This window comes from Alexandromys fortis, unplaced genomic scaffold (assembly GCF_014885135.2).
Source record: "Alexandromys fortis isolate MF-2015 unplaced genomic scaffold, M_Fortis_MF-2015_v1.1 scaffold_118, whole genome shotgun sequence".
NCBI classification, from domain to species: domain Eukaryota; kingdom Metazoa; phylum Chordata; class Mammalia; order Rodentia; family Cricetidae; genus Alexandromys; species Alexandromys fortis.
In genome coordinates this window covers 4,986,319-5,011,258 of record NW_026068010.1, presented here as the reverse complement: position 1 = coordinate 5,011,258, position 24,940 = coordinate 4,986,319, and the positions used below count along the sequence as shown (strand labels likewise).

The window sequence follows — 24,940 nt, the reverse complement described above, 5'->3', positions numbered from 1 at the left end:
CTAATTCTCCCAGTCGGCACAGGACTGTGGGGCGACATCCAGATGTGCAGGAACACTGCCCTCCAGGGGTATCCACAACTTCCCAGACTCAGACTCACAACTAGAAGAACAGTGTTGCCTTCTTCTTTTGGAGATGTATTTCTATGTAATATGCATGTGTGTTCTGTGTGTGTGTGTGTGTGTGTGTGTATACCATGTGTTCAAGGTCAGAAGAGAGCTTTGGATACCCTAGAACTGGAATTAAGGATGGCTACAAGCTGACATAGGTCCTCAGCAAGAACTGGTACCCTTAACTGCTCAATCCTCTCTCCAGCCCCTGTTACCTTCTTTTCAGAGGGGGTTTCCCAGCTTGGGATACTTCATCATACATTTCTACCGTACTGGCAAAGACCTGGAAGGTTAGAATATCTGAGAGATATATTTTTCAGTTTGGTGGCCTCCATATCTGCATTTGGCTTTTAATAGAGTCATCTGTGCCTTCAGTCAATAGTCACCGAATACAAACCATTCACAAGGCTTAGCCTAAGAACTAGAGATGTGGACTAGTGATACAGATGTGGCTCAGTGTATACAGGTGCTTGCCAAACCTGATCACCTGAATTCTAGCCACAGGACCTACATGGTAGAAGCAGAGAACTGGCTCTCTCAAGCTGTCCTTTGACCTTTATACATGCTCCATGGTGAGCACCATGATGTGTGTGCATACACACACACACACATACACCACAAAATAGATAAATGTTTAAAGGTTTTTTTTTTTAAAAGGGAGGCTGCAGATGTGAAGATCCAGTCTAGCTTCCAGCCTGGTGTTGTGTAACCATGATGTCATAGTTTAAGATGGTGCAAAGCCCACATAGTTGTTAAAGGATGCCTGTAATTTTGTCTTTCACAGAATGCAAATGTGTGTGTGTGTGTGTGTGTGTGGAGAGAGAGAGAGATTGTTTATTTCTCTAAGTTTCAAAAATTGATGGCCCACATGAAACAGAATTGAACAAAACTGATCATCTTTGTCTATTCCAAGGTACACAGTTTTCTTCTTCTTGAGCTAAATGTGAGCACTGTAGTGGTGGAGTAAAGCTATGTAGCCTCAGTGCAACACACATGCACATTCATGCACATACACACAGACATGCACACACATATATACATACAGAGGCATGCACACACACATATATCCACACAGGCATACATACACACACACAGGCATGCACACACATAGACACACAGGCATGAACACACACACGTATATATACACACACAGAGGCATGCACACATATTTATTTGCATGTAATATTTGCATGCCACGAGCTTTCCAGACCCATGGATCCTATCTAAAAGTCCTAGGCTAAGAACCCCTAGATCATGGGAAGGCACATGGGGTCCCACCCCCAGCTGAGGAGCCGTTGGTGCTGTTGGCTCCTAGAGATGGTAAAGTCACTCTTCTTGGTAGGTTGCCTGTGTTACAGTGGATGGTCCCAGACCCATGCACATCACTGGGCTCAGTAGTTGCACTTGGTGGATTTTTTTAATGGGAGGATATAACTTTGGGAGGAGGAGGACTTCTGAGGAACTGGAGGTGGGGAATGGATAGAACCAACTACATATTTCACACATCAATAAAAGTAACAAAGAATAAGTTTAAAAACTGATACTAATAATTGCAAAACAGGCCTGACGATCCATCGATCTGATCAAGACAGACTTCCTAGTATTTTTTATTATGTAAGAATATTTGATTGTTCTTTACTTTGGAAAAACAGAGGTTCATGGAGGACTGTTTTCAAAATCTTCTGTTCAGCATTCGGTACAATTTGAGCAGCCAGAGAACATTCAGTATAATCTTTTAGACAGAAGCTTAAAATAGTTCTTTGGTATAAAGGTAACTAAATTTCAGCTTGTTTGCACAAGGTCTAAATGAGTTCACATATTACCTCCTTACAAAGCAGACCTGTGCACAGACCCCTGGAGTATTTTCCACAGTAAGAATGGACTTGGCATGAAGACGACCTGGGAGAATCAGGACCGCTTGTTGAGGTCAGTGACCTTGGGCTGCACGTCAACTCCCCACTTTCCCAGGTCACTGATCCATAGGAAGCCCTTTTCCTTTGCTCATACTGCATCCATCTGCGCAGATCTTCCTCATGACATGGAAAATCAGCGTTCTGAATGTCTTCTTCATAACGAAGCCCACATGTTGATAGCGTTGGTTTTCCCGAGGTTTTGCTGTGTTTGGCTCTAAGACATTTTTGACCTTGAGTTCCCCGGATACCAGGCATAGGGAGGCTAATATTTTACTTATTAACTAGCGTGCACGTTGTAAATTGTACCTGCAGAAGCGCCTTTCCTCAGGCTGGTGCTCATATCCCCAGGGTAACAGCCATTTGGGAGAAGCCTTTACCGCCACCTTCAAAGTGTCAGATCTCATTTATGACTCTCGGCACCTATCATGTAGTAGAGAGACTGTAATGGAGCCTTCCATGGGATACAGAATGAATCGTGTTAAGCGCCTTGTCAAAGGAGGAGACAGATGCAGGCTGACAGGTGCCGTGTGGCCTCGGGGTCCTCCAACAGGCGCTCACGTAGTCCCAGAAGAGCCTGCTGCCAGCAAGGCGTGAGCTCATGAGATTCCAAGGCTCTTGGCAGGCAGCAGCAGGGTTCTCCACGGCAGAACCGTCTGCCCCACGTTTCACATCATCTGCTGGGAGTCGAGTGGCCGTTTTATCCAAAACCACACCCTTCACTGTGGGTCCTGGAGAGCACTGTAGCCCCCGTGCGGCTGGGATTTCCTGATTTGCACGTTTGTCTTCCCTGGCTGACTCCTCAGTGTGTCAGGAGCCATGCAGTGTCCTATGGCGCCCAACAGTAGACCTTCTCATTTCTCAGTTGTCTGGAGGATAAATAAATATACAAATGTCTTCTGGTTTTGTGTGGCCAGATGAAGGGCTTCGTGGGTAGATAACGGGATATTAAACCAACAAACAGCTCCATCTATTACAGAGAAACAGTCAGCATTTCAATCACTTTATCCTGATGTAGTCATTTAACCCTTTACAGCCCTTGGAGGGAGGCACTGCTGTTTAGTCTTATTCTCTAGGTGGAAAACTGGGGCCTGTAAATCCAGCCTCCCCAAGGTCAAGGAGGTCATGAGACCTGGAGCTGGAATCCATCCTCAGCCTTCACCTTCAGCCGCGCTCAGCCCTGTTCCCTCCTGGTATCCTAGTAGTCTGCTTGGTCTTTGGACCGCTTCCTAGATAAACTGATGGGCTGTCTTGAGAGGGGAAAGTATATTGGGTGACAAGGAAAAACTTGAGCCAAAACAAACTAGAATGCATTTGCTCTGTTGTTGTGGTTGTTGTTGTTTGCTGTAACTTCCCTGGAAACGGTGGCATTAACTTTGCATAAAGAGAAAATCATCGTACCTTTTCAGATGTTCCTGACGTTCACTTTGAACAGGTTTGCTAATTTCGTGGAAGAGGGGGCCATGCTGTCTGTTTGAATATGTGGCTGACTTGTGGCGTCTGTAGTCTGCCAGCACGTTCATTTTTAAAAGATGTAAAATTTGCCTTTATTTGGCCTTGTCTATTGTCTTTTTTTTTTTTTAAGATTTATTATGTACACAGTATTCAGCCTCCATGCCTGCAGGCCAGAAGAGGACACCAGATCTCATTACAGATGGTTGTGAGCCACCATGTGGTTGCTGGGAATTGAACTCAGGACCTCTGGAAGAGTAGGCAGTGCTCTTAACCTCTGAGCCATCTCTCCAGCCCATCTGTTGTCTTTTTTAAAAGTAAATCTTGAAATTTTAGTACTCAAGAAATATCAGTTTCATACCTAGAGTGAAATTCATGCTTGAAAGTATGTACAGGCATGTTGAAGAGGTCAACCCAAGACTCAGGAAACTGTGTACAGGCCTGTCGAGGAGGTCAAAGATAAGTGAGCAGCTGTTACAGAGATATCAGCTGTCTGCCCACCCAAGACTTCCAAGAGGAGAGAAATGGAAACAGGGTCCACCCTTGACCTTGAACTTCCTGACTCCTGTTAGTTGAAGGCGAGTGTCCCTGTGGTGTTGAGGCAAAGCTCTGCTGTGTGGATAGACTTCCCCTTAGAATCTCCTTTGTGGAGTCTGCTGAGAATATAAATCGGAACCATGTGAGAGGTGTCTTAAGCCAGAATGTAAAGTAACATGGGAAATGCCGACCCAGAAAGCAGTTTCTGGAGTATGTTGATTAGGAAGCGCATACTGGTCATTTTCTTGCTTAGGGCAAAAGCCTCTGGAGAAATAAACTTATTTTAAACTCGGGAGTGTGGAAGCCTTGGTTGTTAAGAAAAGAAGGTCTTAAACTAATGGCAACAGGAATATTAGTTAGCCACCTAGAATGTTTGAAAGGATATCTGGTGACATGGTCAACTGAAAATACAGATTTTTAGCAGATTATGTAAGAGCTGACAAAATGGCTTAGCTGGTAAAAGTGCTTCTTCCTAAAGCAGAAAAGGTTGAATTCCAGGGGATCTGACACCCTCTTCTGGCCCCCACAGGCATGTGCACTCATGTGCATATTTATACACACACAATTAAAATTAAATAAATCTTACTTAGCCTAGACATATGTACACATTTTTATAATAAATGACAAGAAATTGCATGCTAACTAAACATGTTCATCTCTAAGGTGATTTTTCATTTTATTCTTTTCCTTTCATTCTTTAACCTTTTGTGTATCTCTTTACTCAAAAGAGAAACTTGACATTACCCCGCCCATGGGTTTCTTCCTGAATTTGCTCCTCCGCCTCTACCCTCTCCTACAGACACCAAGAGCCATAAGGTCTCTCTTGCTGACAATGGCATATTTACATGCTCCCAAGGAACAGAGCTTCCTGTCTGTTCTCGAGTCTCTGGATGACTTACATCCGATACCGCAAATGATGGGAACGCTCTCACTGCACGGCTCAGGTCTACACCCGGTCAGGTCAGGCCATGTTTACTCAGTTGCTCTAATATGAGGTTGCTGCGTCCGTGCAGACGGAATACAGATGATAGGGAAATCCAGCTGTATTTTGATCTGATATTTGAAAATGAACATTGCTTATCTTTACACAAAAGTGCTCTGGGCCTCTTTGAAGTGGCTGTGTCAGTGTCCTGTAAGTGCAGTGCAATGGCCAGGCTTTAAGTGCCATCCTGAAATCAGCATCTCCCGGGTCTTGTCATTGTGTCCCTTCCTTATTGATTGGTGCTGCACTGATGAACGGAGCATTGGTGGCACTTTGAATGGCTGGTTTGGTATGCTTTAGTTGAGGGTCCGTGGGCGAGTGTTCAAATCTCTGGGTCAAACATGCTATCAGTCTATCAAATTCCACGTAAGGAGGAATACAAAGTTATTTTGCTACCTCAAGTCTGTTATCTCTTTGAGATTTTATTTTATTTCATGCGTATGAATATTTGCCATTGTATATGGGTACGTGTGTGTGTGTGTTGTGTATGTGTGTGTGTTGTGTATGTGTGTGTGTATAAACTGAGACCACTTGCTCATTTTCTGGCCACCCAGGCCCAAATAACCACATGGAAACTATGTTCATTGCAGTGCTGTGTTTGGCCAATAGTTTAGTCATATTCCTAGCTAGGTCTTACAACTTAAATAAACCCATTTCTATTCATCTGTGTATCACCACGAGGCTGTGGCCTATTGGTAAGGTTCCGGCATCTTTCTTCATTGGCAGCTACATGGCATCTCCCTAACTTCACCTTTCTTTATCCTCTATCTCTGCTTGGATTTGCCACCTTGCTATATTCTGCCTGGCCATAGGCTAAATCAGCTTCTTTATTAACCAATGGTAGTAAAACATATCTACAGCATACATAGAGGAATCCTATATCGTGCGTGTGCATGCGTGTGTGCGCGCGTGCGTGCGTGCGTGCGTGCGTGTGTGTGTGTGTGTGTGTGTGTGTATGCAGTACCAAAAGAGGCCAAAAGAAGATGTCGGCTCCCCTAGAACTATAGTTACAGATGAGTGTGAGCCGCCTGGTGACTAAGCACTCATATGAGCATGGGTTTCTTACTCAAACCACCACGGCTTGTGTTGACTGCTCCATTTCCCACCTCATCAATTAAACCCTGGACCACTCCACCCCACATCAGATAAAGATATTTCAGCTACTTGAACTCATTCATTAATTCCTTCTGCAAGGAACTGAATGAACACCCACATAAAAACCGCAGTACTTAGCAAACGTCTTTACTTGGTAGTCTCTTTTTCCTTGAAGAACACAGATAAACAAATCAGCGGCTAAAAACCAATGACAACTTCTTTTCTTGAGTCCTGTTATCCTCTTGGGGTGACTGCCATGTGCTTAGAACACCATCCCCAGAGCCAACATCATCTGATTTCAGCAACCAGGCAGAAAGCCTTCCCACAAGCTACCAAAGGCACATTGAAGAATATTTTAGAAAAGCAAATATTTTATTTAGTCTAAATTTATGCCAAAGAATAGAAGGAAACACACATACACAACATCAAGTTTTTATGTATAGTCATGTAATAAAATTATTCCTGAGTTGTACAAACATTTATAACTGTTTAATTTGATCCAGGCATCGCAGCTGGAGAGACATGCATCACAAGTCTCAGGAAAGGCATCGGGGCTTTGGTTGCATTGCATTTTACCATGCCAGCCCTGTAAGGGATGAAAGCATACAAAAAACATGGGGGATGATTGGTTTTGCTTTCTCATAAAAATATCTGGGCTCCTTCATTTACCCATATGACAAGGTTCTCATCAACGTCATACATGTTTCTGGTGCCCTTGCAGTCACAGAGTGGTGCAAGAGTTAAGCTAGGCTGATCAGAGAATGGATAACCTCTTCCAAGTATAGACATTCCCACCTACCCTGAAAACAGCTGCAAGAGGAGCTTGAGGTCCTAGTAACATGCATACTTTTTAATACTTAAAAACGAGTTTTAGGGGCTGGAGAGATGCTCAGCGGTAAGAGCACTGGCTGCTCTTCCGGAGGACCAGGTTCAGTTCCCAGCACCCACATGGTAGCTCACAACCATCTATATCTATAGTTACAGGGGATCTGGTGCCCTCTTCTGACTATTTGAGGCATCTGTACTCAGATGCATATGCGCGCGCGCGCACACACACACACACACACACACACACAAATTAAAAATGCTTTTTAGAGCAAGGTAGGATGGAAGAGTGCTTCTTGGGAAGCAAGAAACCAACAACTTTGAAATTTATAAATGGGAGGGGGAATCAAAGCCCCTCCAATGTAGACTTTAGACCTCCTGCTGGGGAACCAACATCAAGACAACTTCTATAGGTTTTGTTTTGCCTTGCTAGAAGAAGTTAGACAAGACAAGAGAAAGAGAGTCTCCACTCATGTAGTTGCTCCAAAAAGGGTTACTAGAGTCTGCTGTCATGATGGGTCAACACTCATGGCCTTCAGGTGACACCTGCAGATTCTGGTCTTTCTTACTGAATCTTGTCTCCCTACTTTGATTTCATTTGCTGAACTGACTTCATCTTGAAGAGTCTCTTGAGAATTAGTAGTAAGCAGTGTGTCCATGACTTCAAAAGGCTGAGGGTGTTCACACACTTGTGTATACATGCATCCTTACTGGGAAATATCACAAGTGCCTGATGGGAACAGTCTGTCCCAAATGAAAAGGGAGACTAACGCTCTCCGCTGTCTAATGGAAAACTTGAGTCGACACAATCAGGTCAGAGATTACTTGGCTGGACACGCATATCTTTTCTGTTGTCTCTTTGGTACTGATTGTGGTGGGGAGACTGTACGTTCTTATCTTATTAAATATGACTAGGAATTAAGATTGGGGTTTATACCCCGAAAGCTTTCTTGTTCTGCTGCAAGTGGACTCTGGCCTTTTTGTGGCACAAATGAGACGTCTTACACTGTCTGAATTCACACGAGCTGGGTGCAGTTGGCATGGATGCAACTGTCTTCATTTCCGAGTCAGAGCAACAGACTCTCAACTAGAAATAAAGGGTCATGGTGCTTTCTGTATGATTTGCACAGGGAATGGCAGCGGCTCAAATTAACTCATGCCCATGGCTTTGATTTGCTGTGGCTCTTTGTCATCATTCTGAGACCCAGACTGTCCTTATCTAGGATATGCAGCCTCATGAGACAGGGACAAGAAAGGGAAACTGGGGGCTGGAGAGATGGCTCAGAGGTTAAGAGCATTGCCTGCTCTTCCAAAGGTCCTGAGTTCAATTCCCAGCAACCACATGGTGGCTCATAACCATCTGTAATGGGGTCTGGTGCCCTCCTCTGGCCTGTGGGCGTACACACAGACAGAATATTGTATACATAATAAACAAACAAACAAATAAATAAATATTAAAAAAAAAGAAAGGGAAACTGGTAGGTGACAACCCCTAGGTGTTTTGGTTTCTGTTCTTTAATTAGCATCTATTGCTTCTGCTTCCCTTTCATTGGGTGAAGTGAATGTAATAACCAAGCTAACTTCGGAGGAGAGCCACATGGCTGCTGGGAAGGGTAGAAGCCACTAGAAGCATAAAAGGAAAGCTGATAGCATGTATATTCTTTAATTATATATTTGATTATTTATTTAAAGTGCTTAATTTTTGTTTTATATATATTATAACTATCATGTACCATTATGTGATGTGTGTCATATACATATACACATATGTGTGATTTTTGCCAATTTGACTGAGAAAGAAGTATTTAAAACAGCTTTTCAGTGACTAGGAATAAACCTATTTCTTAAAATATGCTTACCCCTTTTACTGTAATAGAAATTATTTTAGTGACTAGATTTGTTATCAATCCAGCTTTCAGTTGATATTTCAAAACTAAGAAATACAGCTAACATTAAGATGAAGGGTTAGAGAGATGGCTCAGCAGTTAAGGGCATTGGCTACTCTTCCAGAGGACATGGGTTCGGTTCCCAGCACCACAATGGTACCTCAGAGCTACTTGTAACTCCATCTCCAGGAGATCAAAAGCCCCCTTCTGGCCTCTGTGAAAACTGCATTCATGAGAACATACCCCCACACATACACATAATTTAAAAATAAAATAATTTTTTTTAAGAATTGATGATGGTATATTATAGCATCATGTGACTCTGGCTTTGGAGAAAGAAATACGCATGCTCAGAGCCAAACTTTTCTGTTTTGATGGAATGGATTTAGATGCTATGAACTCCCAGGTTTGTCCTTCCTATGGTCAAATGCTTGCTGACAGCAATATGCTTTGCTGTGCATCAAGAAAAGGGTTGCTTGAAACCATGGTGAGATAAAACAGGTGCTTATCAGTTGACTTGATGTTTTGAAAACAAAATGATTGGTAATCTTAAATTTGCCTTAAACAACCTGTATTTTAACTCCCCATCCTTCCTTAGAATATCATACAAAGAAAATGTTATACAAGTGAAAGCATTTTGGGCATTTATACATGAGAATTATTCAGGTACTGAAAACATCAAAACAAACTTAATACAGATTCACAAAGTGCAGGAAAAAAATAATGCATCCTGACATGAGGCCATGGAATCTAAAGCAAAGGCGGAAACGCTATAATATGCTGCCCTCCTCCTGTGATGTAGGCTCTAATGCCCTCCTGGGAGAAGGATCCGGGGAAGTGTGTGCCCTGTGTAATCTTAACGAGCGTGTTACTCATGACTGTAGAGATATGAAATAGATAGCCTGGCATTAATTTGAACAAAATCTGCCTCATATCTGACCAAAGAAATACACATTTAATAAGCAAGGCCTTCACCTGAGAGGTTCTCTCTGAAAGCAAAGGCATCATTTGCCTTAAGTAGTATATTAATCATGAGGCTAATTCATCGGTATGAATTATCCCAAACTTATAACCATGGGCCTGTTGAAATCTTAACACCTTCCAGATACTATAATGCTGGTAATTTCATCCAAGGAGACATCTCGTGGTGGCTGAGACATTCCTCACTACTAGTAAGAGCTTCTTTAGGAACAAGATGTACAATGTACTAGCCAGTTCAGTGGGGGAGGAAAGCTAGCATCCCCCAAGCCCACTTTCCTGAGTCACCCCTGTTGAGGGTTTTCATGAGCACTTAGGAAGTAGCTGCTTCCTACTGGGGCCAGTCTATCTGTGAAGTTTGCAGAAGTTTTGTAAGGTCAGTGCTCGTGACTATCCCAGTAGTAAAACTCACAGCAGAGGAGCCCTGGTTCCTTCCAGCCAGCCAGACTTCTAACACGTTCATCCTAACGCGTCCCTGGTTCAAATTTGTGGCCATTTGGAAGACTACTTAATGCCTTTGGGTTAGCCATGGAAGACTGTTTGCTGCGCAGGGCATAATGTGAACCCAAATGTACTTTAAGTACATTTAAAGCCTTAGCGCTTTAGCTAGGCATTTCTGTTTTGATAGGTGCACCAGCTTAAAAACACTGTAAGTCTGTATCCTTCGAGCTCAGCAAAGCTCTTGCCTTGACTACCGCCATCCTGAGTCTGGAACAAGCACTGTTCACGCCTAAGTCGCTTAGTGATATCTCTTTTAAGCAAAACAGTTTACATCTCCTCTGCCTCTGCAGAGCTCCAGGCTCCTCCTACCTTCGGTCTGCACTGGGGAGGATTTGTTGGAGTGCTCTATCCTACGTGCTTTGTTAAGATCCCCAGCAAAATACAACTTGGTAGTATTCAAATATCAGCATGTTTAAGAAATCATTCTCCAAACACAGAAAATTTCAGGTTTTTTATAAATAGCATCATTATATGGAAACACACTCACGGTGTATAATTATGTTTGTGAACAGCGGCCGAGCTAAGATCTTATTATGATGTCGCCACTCCGGCAGATAACATACATTAAATTATGTGTTGGTAATGAGACAGAGTTAACGTCGCTTTGATTGCACCTTTCAGGCTTTCTCCGATGGTGTTTTAAAGCTGAACATGTACAGTTATTAAGAAACACGGTACGATCTTGTAAAAACATATCACCAGCCAGGGCTTCTTTCTACGCTGCCTTTCTTCTCATACAGATGGGAACATACAGCCCTCTGGCACCACTGAGAGGGTCCCCGTCCCCTGCCCCCACCAGGTGAGGAGTCACTGAGCACAGCCCAACTGGCACCCAGGTGAAGATGAGACAAAACCTGTGGTTTCCTGTCAGGTTGGAATCACAGACAGGCCTCAGAAGAGAGCACCCGAGGCTGGAGAGACAGTTAAGAGCATTGGCTGCTTTTTCAGAGGGCCCCGGGTTCAATTGCCAGCACCCACCTGATAGCTTACAACTGTCTGTCACTCCAGTTCCAGGGAATCGACACCTTTACACCAATGCGCAGACATACATGCAGGCAAAACACCAACACACATAAAATATAGTTAGTTAGTTAGTTAGTTAGTTAGTTAGTTAGTTAGTTAGTTAAAAAAACAAACAGCAACAACAAAAAAGAGAGCACCTAACCCCAACCAGAGCCTGGGGCTCCTCAGTCTACACTGTGGGAGAAGGAGACTTTTCAGGAACACATGGGTAGTGTGTAGTTGGGAATCGGGATGACCAATCTGAAGAGGCCCCTCACATAAGGAGGTCCTGCTATTAGAACTGGAAGACGTTGAGTCATCCTTCTGTCCCTTGGACCCAGGCTGTTATGTACTCTGTCTTTTATTCACTTCACAGATATCTCTTACCTGTTGGAGAAGATCAGTGTATATTGGATTCAGAGATACTTAGGGGTTTGGGCAGCCACCAAGAGACTGTTGGCCAAAATGATCCAAATGACTTGATTATTATGTGGGCTTGTTATAAACTGATATTGAGGCTGAGAAGAGGGCTCCATGGCCAGCATTCACCATGCAAGATGCTGATTCTGAATTTGATCCCGAGGACATACAGTCTCCATGGTACATGCCTGCAATCCCAACATGGAGACAGAGAAGGCGGAAGGTTCCCCAGGGCTGGCTGACTGGCCAGGTTGTCTAGATGAATGTTGAGTTCTTGATTCAGTGAGAGAGACAGACACTGTCTCAAGCAACAAAGGGGACAATAATAAAGGGAGGCCAACTTTAGGCCATCACACTCTCACACCTGTGCCCGGACATCTGCACACACTCACACTTGGACATATACACACTCATACAACATACCACACATACAAATGTCATCCTTAGTTCTGCAGAAGCCCTGTCATGATACCCAGCCAAATGGAATACTTTCTCCCAAGGGAAGTACGAAAAAACCCTTTCTTCAGTTTCCCTTGCCAGAACTTCGGGTACTTGAAGTCTGCCTCAGAAAACATTGAACGAAAATTAATTAATTAATTAATTAATTAATTAATTTCAGAAAGAGCTCATGAGTTTTGGGGGCATGACGAGATCCCCCACAGTCCCACAGGGTTCCACTGTATCACACTGGGGATGAGAATTACCCTTTTGTCTCCAATGAGCACACTGTATGTGTCATCTGCATGAGAGGTACTTGGGAGACTTCTTAGTCATCAAATCAGAAGGCGTGGCCTACAATGGGTTTCACCATCCACTGGGAGGTAAAGGGGGACAGCTCTAGCACAGTAAGCTCAGTAGACATCTGTGGACCCCTTTGTCCCGCGGCCTTCTTGGGCTCCACCTCCCCCCCAGCTTGTGTTTTCAGAAGGAAGCTGCAGTAGGTTGATGTATCCCTGCAGCTGCTACAAGAGCAGGTGAGGGCGGCAAATGGGGAACAAATAGCATAGCCAAAATGTGATTTTAATGGCTCTTAATGCTCATGTATAATACAGGGATGGTTACCGAGTGCACATTAAAAAATAAATGCCCATGTTATCCTCATCAAGTGTCATTTAAGTCTCATTAGATAGATCTTGGTGAAATGACACTGGCAATAGGACTCTCTTCTAATTCTCCCGCATTTTGGCCACTGCAAAGGCCCTGGGGAAAACAGCGTCTGTCTGACAGGGGTTAGAAGGGACTGTGGGTGAGCCCCTTCCCAACTCAGCTGAACAGTCAAAGTGAAATTTGATGGCGGTAATTATACAAGATCGTTTTGTGGCTGGTTGCTACGTTCCTTTTGCTCTTCAATTGAGATGTCAAGATACTAGGCCAGCAGCCATTATCCCCTTCTGTTATCTTAATATTCACTTTGCCTGTTAAGGTGCCCCGATAGTGTGTGTGTGTGTGTGTGTGTGTTGTGTCCTCTGGATGGATTGATTTCTATTGTTCTCTCTCTCTCTCTCTCTCTCTCTCTCTCTCTCTCTCTCTCTCTCTCTCTCTCTCTCTCTCTCTCTGTCTCTCTCTCTCCCTCTCTCTCAATGGTGACAAACACCTGAGAAAAGGAATTTGAAGGGAACCGTTTTACTTAATCTTATGCAGAATGCAAAAGGAGGGTTGCGTTTGATAGGCATTTAGGCAAATAGAAAGGAATCAAGTATGGTGGTGGTCTGAAGAGCCACTCACCGTGGTTTGGTGAGTGGCATTTTCTAATTTACTATTATTTATTCCTCGCAATTTGTGATTTGAGTCTGAAACCTAAAAACTTGGTACAAACAGTTTTAAAAAATTAGCCTGTTTGAGTGACTGACTTAGACTGGTTGTGGCCGAGGTTTGATTATTTGTGTTTGTGTGTTCATTCTCCGTGTTTCTGTTGAAGGGAGATGAAGCCGTTTAGAGAGACCGTATGTAAGATTGTTCTGCCTAGCCTCGATTCCATCCCCCCGCCTGGCCACAGTTCTCCTTCCAGCGGCTCTAATTGCCTCAAATCTTGTCATCGTTTTTGTTCCAGGGGTTTAATGTCCTTTGGTGCCCTGATTTCCCACTTCCCTCTGGGTTTCCGTCCGCTCTGCATCACCTGACCTCTAGGTCTCTTCATGTCATTTCCTGGCTCTCTGGGATTTTCTTGCTAAAAACTATGTTTTGATCATAGTAGAAACAAAAAGAAACCAGCAAAATGCATAATTGGTGTGATTCACTAGAAAATGCAGGACTGCGATTCCTTACCAACTCATAACTGAGCTTCACACAGGTCTGGAAATCGGCTGTTTTCTCGCTCCGCCCTCTTTATCATCCTGAAGCAGGCAGCAGAGGTGCAGCTTGAAACTCGATGTGAAGATGAAATCCATGCTGGTCAGAATTGGCAAAAACCCCCCATCGCTACAAAAACCAGAACATGGAAGTTTTTTATTGCTTCCCTGAAGGTTTTGCTTCTGTGCATCTTTTGAGGCTAAAATCTGCTTTGATTTGTTTTAACATACCCTAAATGGCTTCGTCACATCAAATGTGCTAGACAGCTGCTGAGATGTTATTTAAAGGGCACAGTCTCAGGCCTATGGCCCGTGTTCATGTAGATTGTTTTTCTGTGTAAACGATTCAAGAAAGGCCTTTACTAGTAGTTTTGACTACAGAGGAAAACAAGCACCCAGGGAAACGGAAATGCGTTGACTGAACATCTAGCAGCTGAGGAGAGCTTTGGCCAGGACATTTCCCTAGGCTTTTTACTTCTATTTGGAGAAACTGAACTCTTGACAGATGAACTTCTTTTCCCTGGGCTGATGTTTATCTAACAGCATGGTGGTTGTGAAATAATCCAGAATCCACAAGGTCAGAGAATGGCCTGCTTTACCCGCTCGCTCCTCCCAGCTCCGTCCACAGATTCCCTCAGGGAGGTTGCTTGCATGGGCAGCTGGTCGATCCACCCCACGAACTGTCACCCAAAGGACCGACCAGCCTCTTGGGTGTGGCCCCCCTCAGTTCTGGCAACTTCATGGGACTTGGGTCTCACTATCCTTTTCCCCTCTGCACTCTTGAGTTGGAAGTCATTCCAACAGGCTTGACCAATGAACATTCTCAGGCGATATATTGGGAATTAAAACCGTCGGTGAAACTGGATTTTTGTAATGCCTTCATTCGTGAGAAAATAGACTGGCGGTTGTGTTTTTTTTTTTTTTCCTTTCCTTTTTTTTTTTTTTTATCTTGAGTGAAAGAGTAAAGCAAGGTTGAATAAATAATCTCTGGCTTATCTTGGAAGGTTTAAAAGGTCCATTAAAAAGAGGATTGCAATTATAATAAGTCTTTCTTCTCTTCCTTCATCACCTAGTTCTTTGGTGCGTAAACAAGGCGTTTTTCCCTGTAGGACATTCAGCCTTTGTGCTCTTGCCTTCTGTGTTTGGTTCTCATTCTATGAACTATGGCTCCACAGGGGAGATAATCCGAGCAGACACAAGGAGAGCCTTGAGTGGCCCGGACACTCTGTACATCCTCCCTTCTGGGTAGGCTCACTTACACACGACTACCCAGGAGCAGCTTTGCTTCATAATGGCCCTCACGGAGCACACCAGCAGAACCGGAGTGTGACTGTCAGACTCACAACGTTCTTTCTCTTGTATGTTTCAGAAATCGAGGCGAAGGAAGCATGTGACTGGCTGCGAGCTGCTGGGTTCCCGCAGTACGCTCAGCTGTATGAAGGTACGTCCTTCTTTACAGAGAGAACAAACTCAGGACAAACCATGTGGACCCTGCCTTCTGCTTTCTGGGTCGTTGCTCTGATGCGTTGTGGCTTTGCTCCCTTCCCTCTCGGCCTTGGCAATAGTAAGCTCATCTGGACACATCTGGAAATGAGAGCCCTCCCGTTCCCACCCCACTTCCTGCTTCCCGCTGCAGATTCCCACCCAGCTCCACACTTTCTTTCCAGTGTCCACCCCGACTCGCTTTGCAGACTAACATGCTCCTCCTTGTTTTAACTTCATTGTGTTCAGTTTTCTTGAATTTGCAATGAATGTGTTGTTAGTAAGTTTCCTAGATGTCTCTAAACTAGTTGTTTGGGGATAGCCTTTGCTTATGCCTATGTTATTTAAAAAAAATGTTATGGACCAGACGTCAGTCTTCTGAGTTTTGGATAAATGGCTTTTCTTGCCAGCGTTATACTTCTGGTTCTTGATTCTTTAATTACTAATTAACAAATTTGCTGTCTTAGTTACTTTTCTATTGCTGTGATAAAACAGCATGACCAAGGCAAATTAGAGAAGAAAAAAGTTTATTTGGGGCTTACAGTTCCAGAGGGTTAGAGTCCATAACCATCATGGCGGGGAGCATGGCCGCAGGCAGGCAGGCATGGTGCTGGGGCAGAAGCTGAGAGCTTGCATCTGATCCACAAGCAAGAGACAGAAAGGCTAAATACTGGGGATGACATGGGTTTTTGAAATCTCAAAGCCCACCCCTAGTGACACCCCTCCTCCAACAAAGCCATGCCCCCCCCCCAATCCTTCTCCAAACTGTTCTACCAAATAGGGATCAAGCACCGAAATGTAACGAGCCCATGGGAATGTTCTTTTTCAGCCACCATTTTCACTTCTCTCTACCTTACTGATATCTAAGGTCATCATCAAATCTTCCATGTTTTGTACATGGTCCTTACACATCAGGAAGGAGTCAGGTCCCAGCAGTGGGCAGGTGGCACACGCGATTAGCTGTGGGGAATTATAGCTAGTGGTATTTATTACAAAGCTGTAGATAAGGTACGCACAAAGAAGGAGCCAAGGGTTTATAGTTAATGAGGCTGCCACTACCACAGGGGGATGATGCCAGGGCCCAGGAAAGAAGGAGCCCATACATATCTCTGGAGGGAACAAACACACAGCTGGCCATGGGCAGAGCCAGAGGTTGCCTCCTTGTGTTTCATCCATGGCTTCACATTGGCCAAACACACAAGGAAAGCAGATAGCACGAGTCTCTTTGGACACTGTCCACTCTCCAGGGGGTATCAAAGCATAACGCAAAATAGGAGGCAGCGGAGTGGGCCTGAGGGCTCAGGAGAGGGTGCCTAGCAGGAAAAATATGCAGCTTCTCTTCCCAATGGCACAAACATTGTGTAGGATGGGAAGAGTCAGCGAGATTAATCTTTCCTTATAGATGACTCCTGTCCTTTCATCAAAAATCTCAATTTTATATTAAAAACCAAAAGGTGTTTTTTTTTTTTTTTGCTACTTTGTTCATATAAATTCTGTGAGGACAAAGGAGAGTTAGCATTGGAATGTAGTTTGAAGCTCAGAATCTCTGATTAAAAAGAGTTTCATAGGGTCATACAGAGCCTTTTAGACAAAAGGAAAGAAAGAGAGAAGGGGAGACGGAGGAAGGGAGGGAAGGAGAGAGAGAGAGAGAGAGAGAGAGAGAGAGAGAGAGAGAGAGAGAGAAAGAAAGAGAAAAGATTCCTATAGTTTAAGTCTACGTTATTCTCGACTCCTACTCTACCGTCAATTTACTAACTAGGAGGGAAGAGCCCAGAACGCTAAGTGACTCTGTCCTAGTTAGGGTTTCTGTTGTGACAAACACCGTGACCGAAATAAAGAGGAAAGGGTTTATTTCGTGTTATAACTCTCGGGTCACACTCCATCACTGAGGGAAGTCAGGCCAGGAGCTCAGGGAGGGAACCTGCAATCAGGAGCCCATGCAGAGGCCGTGGAGGGGAGCCGCTTACTGACCTGCTTATCATGGCTTGCTCAGCCTGCTTTCTTATCAGTCCATCAGTCCAGGGGTGTCCCCACCCACAGTGAGTGAGGCTCTCCTCCATCAATCACTAGTCAAGATAATACCCCACAGATTTGCCTGCAGGCCAAGACAATGGAGGAATGTTTCCAATTAAGATGCCCTCTTCCCAAACATGTCTAGGTTTGTGTCAAAAGAAACATAACAGCAACAAGCAGTTCACTGTCCTGAAGTGGAAGGAGGAAATGAAAAAATGCCAACCCTTTGATTCTTGAGTATATACATATAAATATATACACGATAATGCATATGCTACCGCTACTGTGAGACTTTAATGTAAGCAGTCCATAACTCTCTAAGATGCGCTATTAGCTCACAAACATGTGCATGCTAGATTGTGTCTCATCCATAAATGTTGCATAAATACAGTAAGAACAGAGCTTTCCCTGTGCCCATTATTATTCAAAAACCAATGCTCAAATCCCAGCACTCGGGAGGCAGAGGCAGGCAGATCTTTGGGAGTTCGAGGCCAGCCTGGTCCACAAGAGCTAGTTCCGGGCCAGGCACCAAAAGCTACAGAGAAACCCTGTCTCGAAAAAAAAAAAAAAAGAACAATGCTCATACCTCCGCCATAAAGTGGCCATCATGACTGTGATACTGTACAGTTGAGGAAAAGTTATTTGCCCAGAGTAACATACCCAGAAGTAAGCAGGGCTTAAAGCTGGAGTCCCTGGGCTCCTGTGTCTGTGCTTCTCACTGGGACGTTCACTCACTTGCCAAGAGGGTGAGGTGGTATCCATTTGGGGACCAGAAGGGATTCAGTCACCATGAAATTCTTTAGTTCAACTAACTTGGTTGGCTTTTTTTTTTTTTTAATAAAACCAAATCTTTATGTCTTCAAATTGGAATTTGATTTGTTGGGCCAAATAAAAATGTCAGCAAACTGATAATGTTTAAATCTTTACTGTGTGGCCCTTGCTCTAAAGAGGCAAAGATGTGTCTCCAGAATGGGGGAAGCATCTGCTTCCAACACAGAGGAAGGTTTAGAAACATTAGCTTTATTGTAACTCGGAAGGTATGGAAAGTGTAAAATAGAAAGGCAGGGCAATCACAGTGAACTGACATGAAAGTTGACCTTGCCTGTTATGCCAAGTGACATCCAGAGGTTTTCCTTTGTAAAAGAGGCTCCTAAAATCAAAGCCATATTCTGATAGTCACGGTAGCCCTCCCAGTTGGCATGAGTCCTCTTTTGAGGAAAAGTCATAGGTTTGGCATCAGTGGGGAACTTCAAGATGACTGGAAATTTTGCTATCAAAAAAGAGAGGGAGGACGGGAGGAAAGAAGGAGGGGAGGAGAGAAGGGAGAGAGGAAGGGAGGAAGGAAAGAAAGAAGGAAGGAAGGAAGGAAGGAAGGAAGGAAGGAAGGAAGGAAGGAAGGAAGGAAGGAAAAGAAAACCTGAGACCATTGAACTTGGGGTATTTTGGGAAATGCCCTTTGTGAAGGAAAAAAAAAAATCTATCAAACTGAGAATTCTGTGAAACTGTCGGCCTGTGGGCTGTGCTGTGGGGAATGGGAAGCACCTGCCGTTCTTCACCACCTCCACCTGAGCCTCTGATAAGCAGGGACACTAAGGGCACTCAGCATTTAATCTTGTCCAAGGTCGGGCGCTTGTTTTCGTGTTTCGCACTTAAGCTGTACTCTCAAAAGCATTTTCTGTGATAAAAATAAAATCGTGTGCTATTTTTAAAGGCCATCAGCAACAGTAATAAGCTGGAACTATGGTTAAGATCGGGGATTTGTGTGGACTTGGTGGCCCGAGTACAGTGGCCTGCAATCCCCTACGGCAAAGGGGGGAAAATCCCCTAACCTCTGTCTCCCCTTTCCCTCCTAGATTCCCAGTTCCCCATCAACATTGTGGCTGTCCAAAAAGACCATGATTTTCTTGAAAGGGACCTTGTAGAGCCTCTTTGCAGGTAAGCCAGATGAGGGAAGTAGCTTTGATGTTTGTTTCTTTTCTGTGTCGGCCTCCATTCAGTAAATATTTTCTCTGTGACCACTGTCGCCAGATGTTAGGTCCTGGTACCCTGAGCATGCTCAGTTCCTGTTTGTGTAGAATTTAAATCCTAACAGGGGGTTTTAGACATTAGGTTAGAAAAAAAGAGAGGGGAAAGGGAGGAGAGGAAAGGACAGAAGGGGAAAGAAGAGAAAGAAGGGCTTGGATGTTTCAGAGTGTGTTAAATGCCATTTCCAAAATGCGAATAAGGATAAGGGCAGGGAAGAGGCGGCACAGATGAGGCGGGGTGGGGAGGAGGAATCAGCGGGTCAACCATCACAAGCTCACAAGCACTGTCGGGGCAGAGGCTAAGACTTCACCCTTTGAGTATGTTCAACTTGACCTGTTTGTTTTACATATATAAAGTCAAGTGGCTACAGCTTCGAGTCAGAACATGTAAAGCCGAGTAAACACAGTGGCAGAGTGGTATATTTAAACCTTTGTTATGTGACGAAGAGCCCAAGACATATACGTGAAGAATCTCCCACCAAACACCTCACAGAGTGGTGGGGAAAGCCCAGGTGAAGTGATGAGGTGGGAGCCAAAGAACAAATACGGAACCGTTGAACTTGGGTTAAAAATTTTGAAAAGCCAATGGAATCTATATTTGTAGACAGTTAAATTCCACATGAAAAGTCAACCATGTCTGAAGAACTTGTGGTTTCCTGGACAACACTCTGGAAAGAGTCAGAGCTGGAGTAGGTGTCGGTTGCAGGACACTTTCTCTTTTCAGGAAACAGAGGACTTGGAGATTCTGTGCTCGCAACCCTCAGCCCACTGCATTTGATAAATATGACTATTTAAAGAGAAGCCAATGATAAGCAGATCATATATGATCTTAGGCTGCCAGATCTCCAATATCTGTTTTTGTGTTCAGAGCTACTCATTCCCTGTTTCCTATATGACGAAAAAGTAGATTTGTAGCCGGGTGATGGTGGCACACACCTTTAATCCCAGCACTTGGGAGGCAGAGGCAGGCGGATCTCTGTGAGTTCGAGACCAGCCTGGTCTACAGAGCTAGTTCCAGGACAGGCTCCAAAGCCACAGAGAAACCCTGTCTCGAAAAACCAAAAAAAAAAAAAAAAAAGTAGATTTGTGTTAATGAACAGTCTCTGTTGTCCACCAAGACAATCCTGTTTATCTGCTTAAGTTTGATGTATTAATCCTGTTGGCTAAAAGAGAAAAGAACTCTTTGATTCATAAACTTGAGAGCTGGCTGGCTCAATAGGTTAAATACGCTTGCAGCCAAGCATAACTACCTGAGTTCGATTCCTGGGACCCACATGGCTGGAGAAGAGAACTGCCTCCCAAAAGTTGTCCCCTGACATCCATACATGCACTGTGGCATGAGTACACCCACCTACACACACACACACACAGTAAGATTATAGATTTGAACGGGAGGCCATCTAGGCTAGAAAACAAGTAAGCACAATGACCTGCCTCTGCGAGAGCCTGTGGGGTAACCGGATGATTTCCTCGTGGTTCTTCCAAAGCTTTGACCTGGAAGAGCAGCCTTTCCTCCTCGCCTCCCAGAAGGCACACCTGCAGCAAGAACAGATCCTTCTGAAGGCGCTCATTCCACACAGTCCAATCCAATTAGTACCTCAGGCTGTTTTTCCTCTCATTGTTGAGGACGTTCCTGTTGGCTGGCATTTCAAAAAAAAAAATCCAATTTTTAAAATTATGTTTTACCATTAAGTCTTCTAAATTTGTTTTCTGTAAAATGACTTATTTGCAGCATTGTATTTATGCATGTGTATGCACAGATGTATATATTAAAAATGGACTAGTTCTAGTATGTAATCAAGGTTTGGAAAAGTTTCATCCGCTGCTCCTGAAGCCCCCCTTCCTCTCTGTCCTCCATGTCCATGCTACTACCAAACCTTGGCGACTACAGATTGGTTTTCTGTGCCTACAGTTTTGGTTCCATCCGGGCATCACAGATATGGCATGGAACAGAAATGACTGTGTTGCCTGGCTCCCTTCCCTTGGTGCAATGTTCTTAAGATTAATTCGTGTTTCTTTCCGTTTCAAAAATGTATGCCTTTCCATTGCACGAGCAGACTTCAGGGATCCCAATGTGAGGCTATAAAGGCACGTCAACATGGATATATGTAGTTTGGTTTGAGCATAAAAGTATGTTTCTTTTCACTAAAATCTTAAGAATGAGGCTGTGGGGGGCGGCTCATGACAAATCTGTTTTAACTTATAAAGAGGCAGTAACCACTTCAAGTGGCCCTGTTGTTTTATGTTCCCAGCAACATATGAGGGCTCCAGCTATTATATGTCCCTTTGGTAGTATGTTTTTGTTTTTGTTTTGTTCGTGCACATTTTAACAGGTGTCTGGCAATTATTGCATTGTGACTTTCCATGTGCATTTTCTTAGCGACCAATAAACATCTTTCCATGTCTCACAACTGATCATATCCTGCAAAATATATTTTTGATCTTTTTCTCATTATTGTTGCACTTGGAGGATGCCACTGCTGTTATTAATCCCTCGTTCCTCAGACAATGCATTCTGTAAATGTTTTCTGCCTGCCTGTATGTCCTCTTTCCAATGTCACACAAGCAGGGCTCTTTTTTTCTTTTCTAGCCTCTGCTGCTAAGTGAGCCTCCCAGATGTCGGCCCTCCTTTCTGTGTGGCTGCAGGAAGGCTGGCAGAACCGGCTGTATCCGGCAGGCTCCATGGAGATGAACTGCTGCCTGCTGCAGGCTGGAAGCGTCGGTCAGTTGCCAGCATTTCAGCAGCCACAGTTACAACTCTGTTTTCCTGCTCACGGCTGGTCCTTGACTAGCCTTTTCCCCCACGTGTCACGAAAAGTTCAGGGCAAACCCGATTGTCTGAGTTGGTTGGAACTTAACTCTATGGAACACTTTAAAGACACGAAAGATCTCAAAATAGCCGGCCAAGTTTGTGTTTTGAGGCAAATATCAGCAAGCGAAGCTCTGGGGAGGTGAGGCCCCATCTGCGCTGGTGGGCGACAGTATTTCCTGCAGCTGGCTGTGGGCAGAGGCCCAGACGCTCAAACGTGACCTTTGAGTTCCTAAATTAATGTGAATAGCAGCTCATTTGCATAATGTGTATTGTTAATAGATGCTAACTAATTATAGTATATGACAAAGGAGGGCGTGAGCTGTGTTCACGGTCGTTTGGTGATGGAACTGATTATGACTACCCAGTGCCGCTTTCCCCTGTGTGCTTAGAAGGCTGAGCAGTGACGAGGCATCTCAAAGAGCAAGGACCAGCGAGAGGGGAAGACGCAGGGGAGAGGATGGGATGGTCGAGTGCAGTGTCGCACGTGCCGATTGATTTGCGCGATCGTTAAGATAAATAACGACAGCCTCCGCGAAGTATAATGTAAATCTCTTCCCTTTAAAAACACCTATCATAGAGGAGAGATGACTCAGTGGTCAAGAGTGTTTCCTGCCTTTCAGAGGACCGAGTTTGGAGTCCCAGCACCTACACGGTGGCTCCCAACTGTTACTCCAGTACCAAGGGATCCAACACCCTCTCCTGGCCTCTGTAGGTGCCAGACACTCAAGTGATGCAGACGTTCATGCAAAACACCCATGCACATAAAACAAAATAAGGATGATGAGAACTGTTTTGTGCAAACTGATTACATCATACATACACACACAACACAACACAGCTTGTACTTTTTCTTTTTTATTTTTGCAAAGGTGACCTTTGACCCCGCTTTCCTCCCACACCTCATCTGATGTCCAGAGGCAGTTCCTGGGTTTAAGCACTAGCACAGGGGTGATTTCTCCTGCTGCAAACACTTGGTGGGGACAGCCAGAAGGAAAAGCAGAGGGCGGCACGGCCTTTCTTGTCTGTCTCCATGGTGGCATCGTGACAGTCATCTGCTCGCGTCAGACTGTATTTCTAATGTCCTCATCGCACCCCCATCCCGCCCCAGACACCGTAAATCCTTCCTATGCGTGGCCTGTGACTCTTAAACACCCTCAAGCCTTGGGAATTACGTAGCAGGGTTGGGTATTTGGCATGGAGAATCCATCCCACTCTCCAAAATCTGTGTCTGCCAGACTCTCTCAGTACCAAGGCCTTTCCCACGCCCTGTGGCCGCAGCCCATGGAGGAGCCCCCGTGGCCCTGGGTTGAGAGCACATCTTCACTGGCTCTGGTCCCTGAATGCCTTTGAAGTTCCCACCCAGGACTCTCCTTAGCTGACAGGGCTCCATCCACCGCCCTGACCGGAGCCGAGGGTAAGGAGGTCAGGCCGTTGGACCCCAGTCAGAACGGTCTGGAAGAGATGAACGCCCAACACTGCTTTCTATTCCTCCCATGCTATTGGCAGGAAAATAAAAAATATCACAGGAAACCGGCCGTTAAATCAGTGCAGAAGACCTCGCGACCCATCTGAGGTCTGGCCATGGAAATGTCAAACAAGAGCCGAAAGTATGAGGAAGGAAAGGGCCTTATGTTTTCCGGTGGTCGCTAAGGGAGTACCAGAAGGCCTGCGCGTGTCCCCAGGCTGAGTACAGCGTGAGTCAGGACCTGACACCCTGCACCTGGGCCCTCCCACTGACCCTGCTCCTCTGCCTGCACCATGGCCTTCCTCAGTGCACAGTCTCACCATCTCCCTTCACCCCAGACAGCCGTTCGCTCGCCTTCCCCTCCTGTGTGTTTTCCCCTGACCCCTGCCCGGCTCCTGCTCCGGTCCTCTGAGCTCTGGAGGACTGTCTGGCTCCATGTCATGGACTTGTGGATACAGGGCCTTGTCCCAGATGAAACTTCAATAAATATTTAAGTTGAACCAGGGTTTGGCAGAAATAACCTTTCAGTCCACAAATTACTATATCGCATCTTTGGTTAGAAAATATTATGGTGATAAACTCTCTTTTCTCCCCGGAAGAGCTTAAAATGCTGTCATTTGCTAACAGCTTCCTCCTCCCTCTCCTCTTCGTCTTCCTCCTCTTTCTCCTCCTCCTCTTCTTTCTCCTCCTTTTTCTTCCAGTAGCAATCCTGACTGGCCTGGAACTTGCCATGTAGACCAGGATAGCTTCAAACTCAACAGAGATCTGCCTGCCTCTGCCTAGGGTTAAAGGCAAGCATCACCACACCCAGACTTCATGGACTTTTTTTTTTTTTTTAAACTTTATTTCATGTGCATTGGTGTGAAGGTGTCAGTCAAATCCTCTGGGACTGAAGTTACAAACAGTTGTGAGCTGCCATGTAGGTGCTGGAATTGAACCCGGATCCTCTGAAAGAGGAGCCAGTGCTCTTAACCTCTGAGCCATCTCTGCAGCCCCTTATAAGCATTTTTTTTGGGGGGGGACAGGGTTTCTCTGTAGCTTTGGTGCCTATCATGGAACTAGCTCTTGTAGATCATGTTGGCCTCGAACTCCCAGAGCTCTGCCTACCTCTGCCTCCCAAGTGCTGGGATTAAAGTATGCCACCACCGCCCAAATATTTT

At 44.8% G+C, this 24,940-nt stretch overlaps 1 protein-coding gene across 7 annotated transcripts in view; it reads left to right on the top strand.

Annotated features, from left to right (window-relative positions):
- Stard13 (StAR related lipid transfer domain containing 13) overlaps positions 1-24,940 on the top strand; it is a 386,353-nt gene that overhangs the window by 310,973 nt on the left and 50,440 nt on the right. For all 7 annotated transcript variants that reach the window (XM_050161866.1, XM_050161865.1, XM_050161863.1 and 4 more), the window contains 2 exons: positions 15,354-15,425; positions 19,333-19,414. Coding sequence is in view for 5 of the 7 variants with exons in the window: in XM_050161865.1 (XP_050017822.1) it covers positions 15,354-15,425; positions 19,333-19,414 (154 nt within the window). In the remaining 2 variants the exon portion in view is untranslated. The remainder of the gene's footprint in view (positions 1-15,353; positions 15,426-19,332; positions 19,415-24,940) is intronic.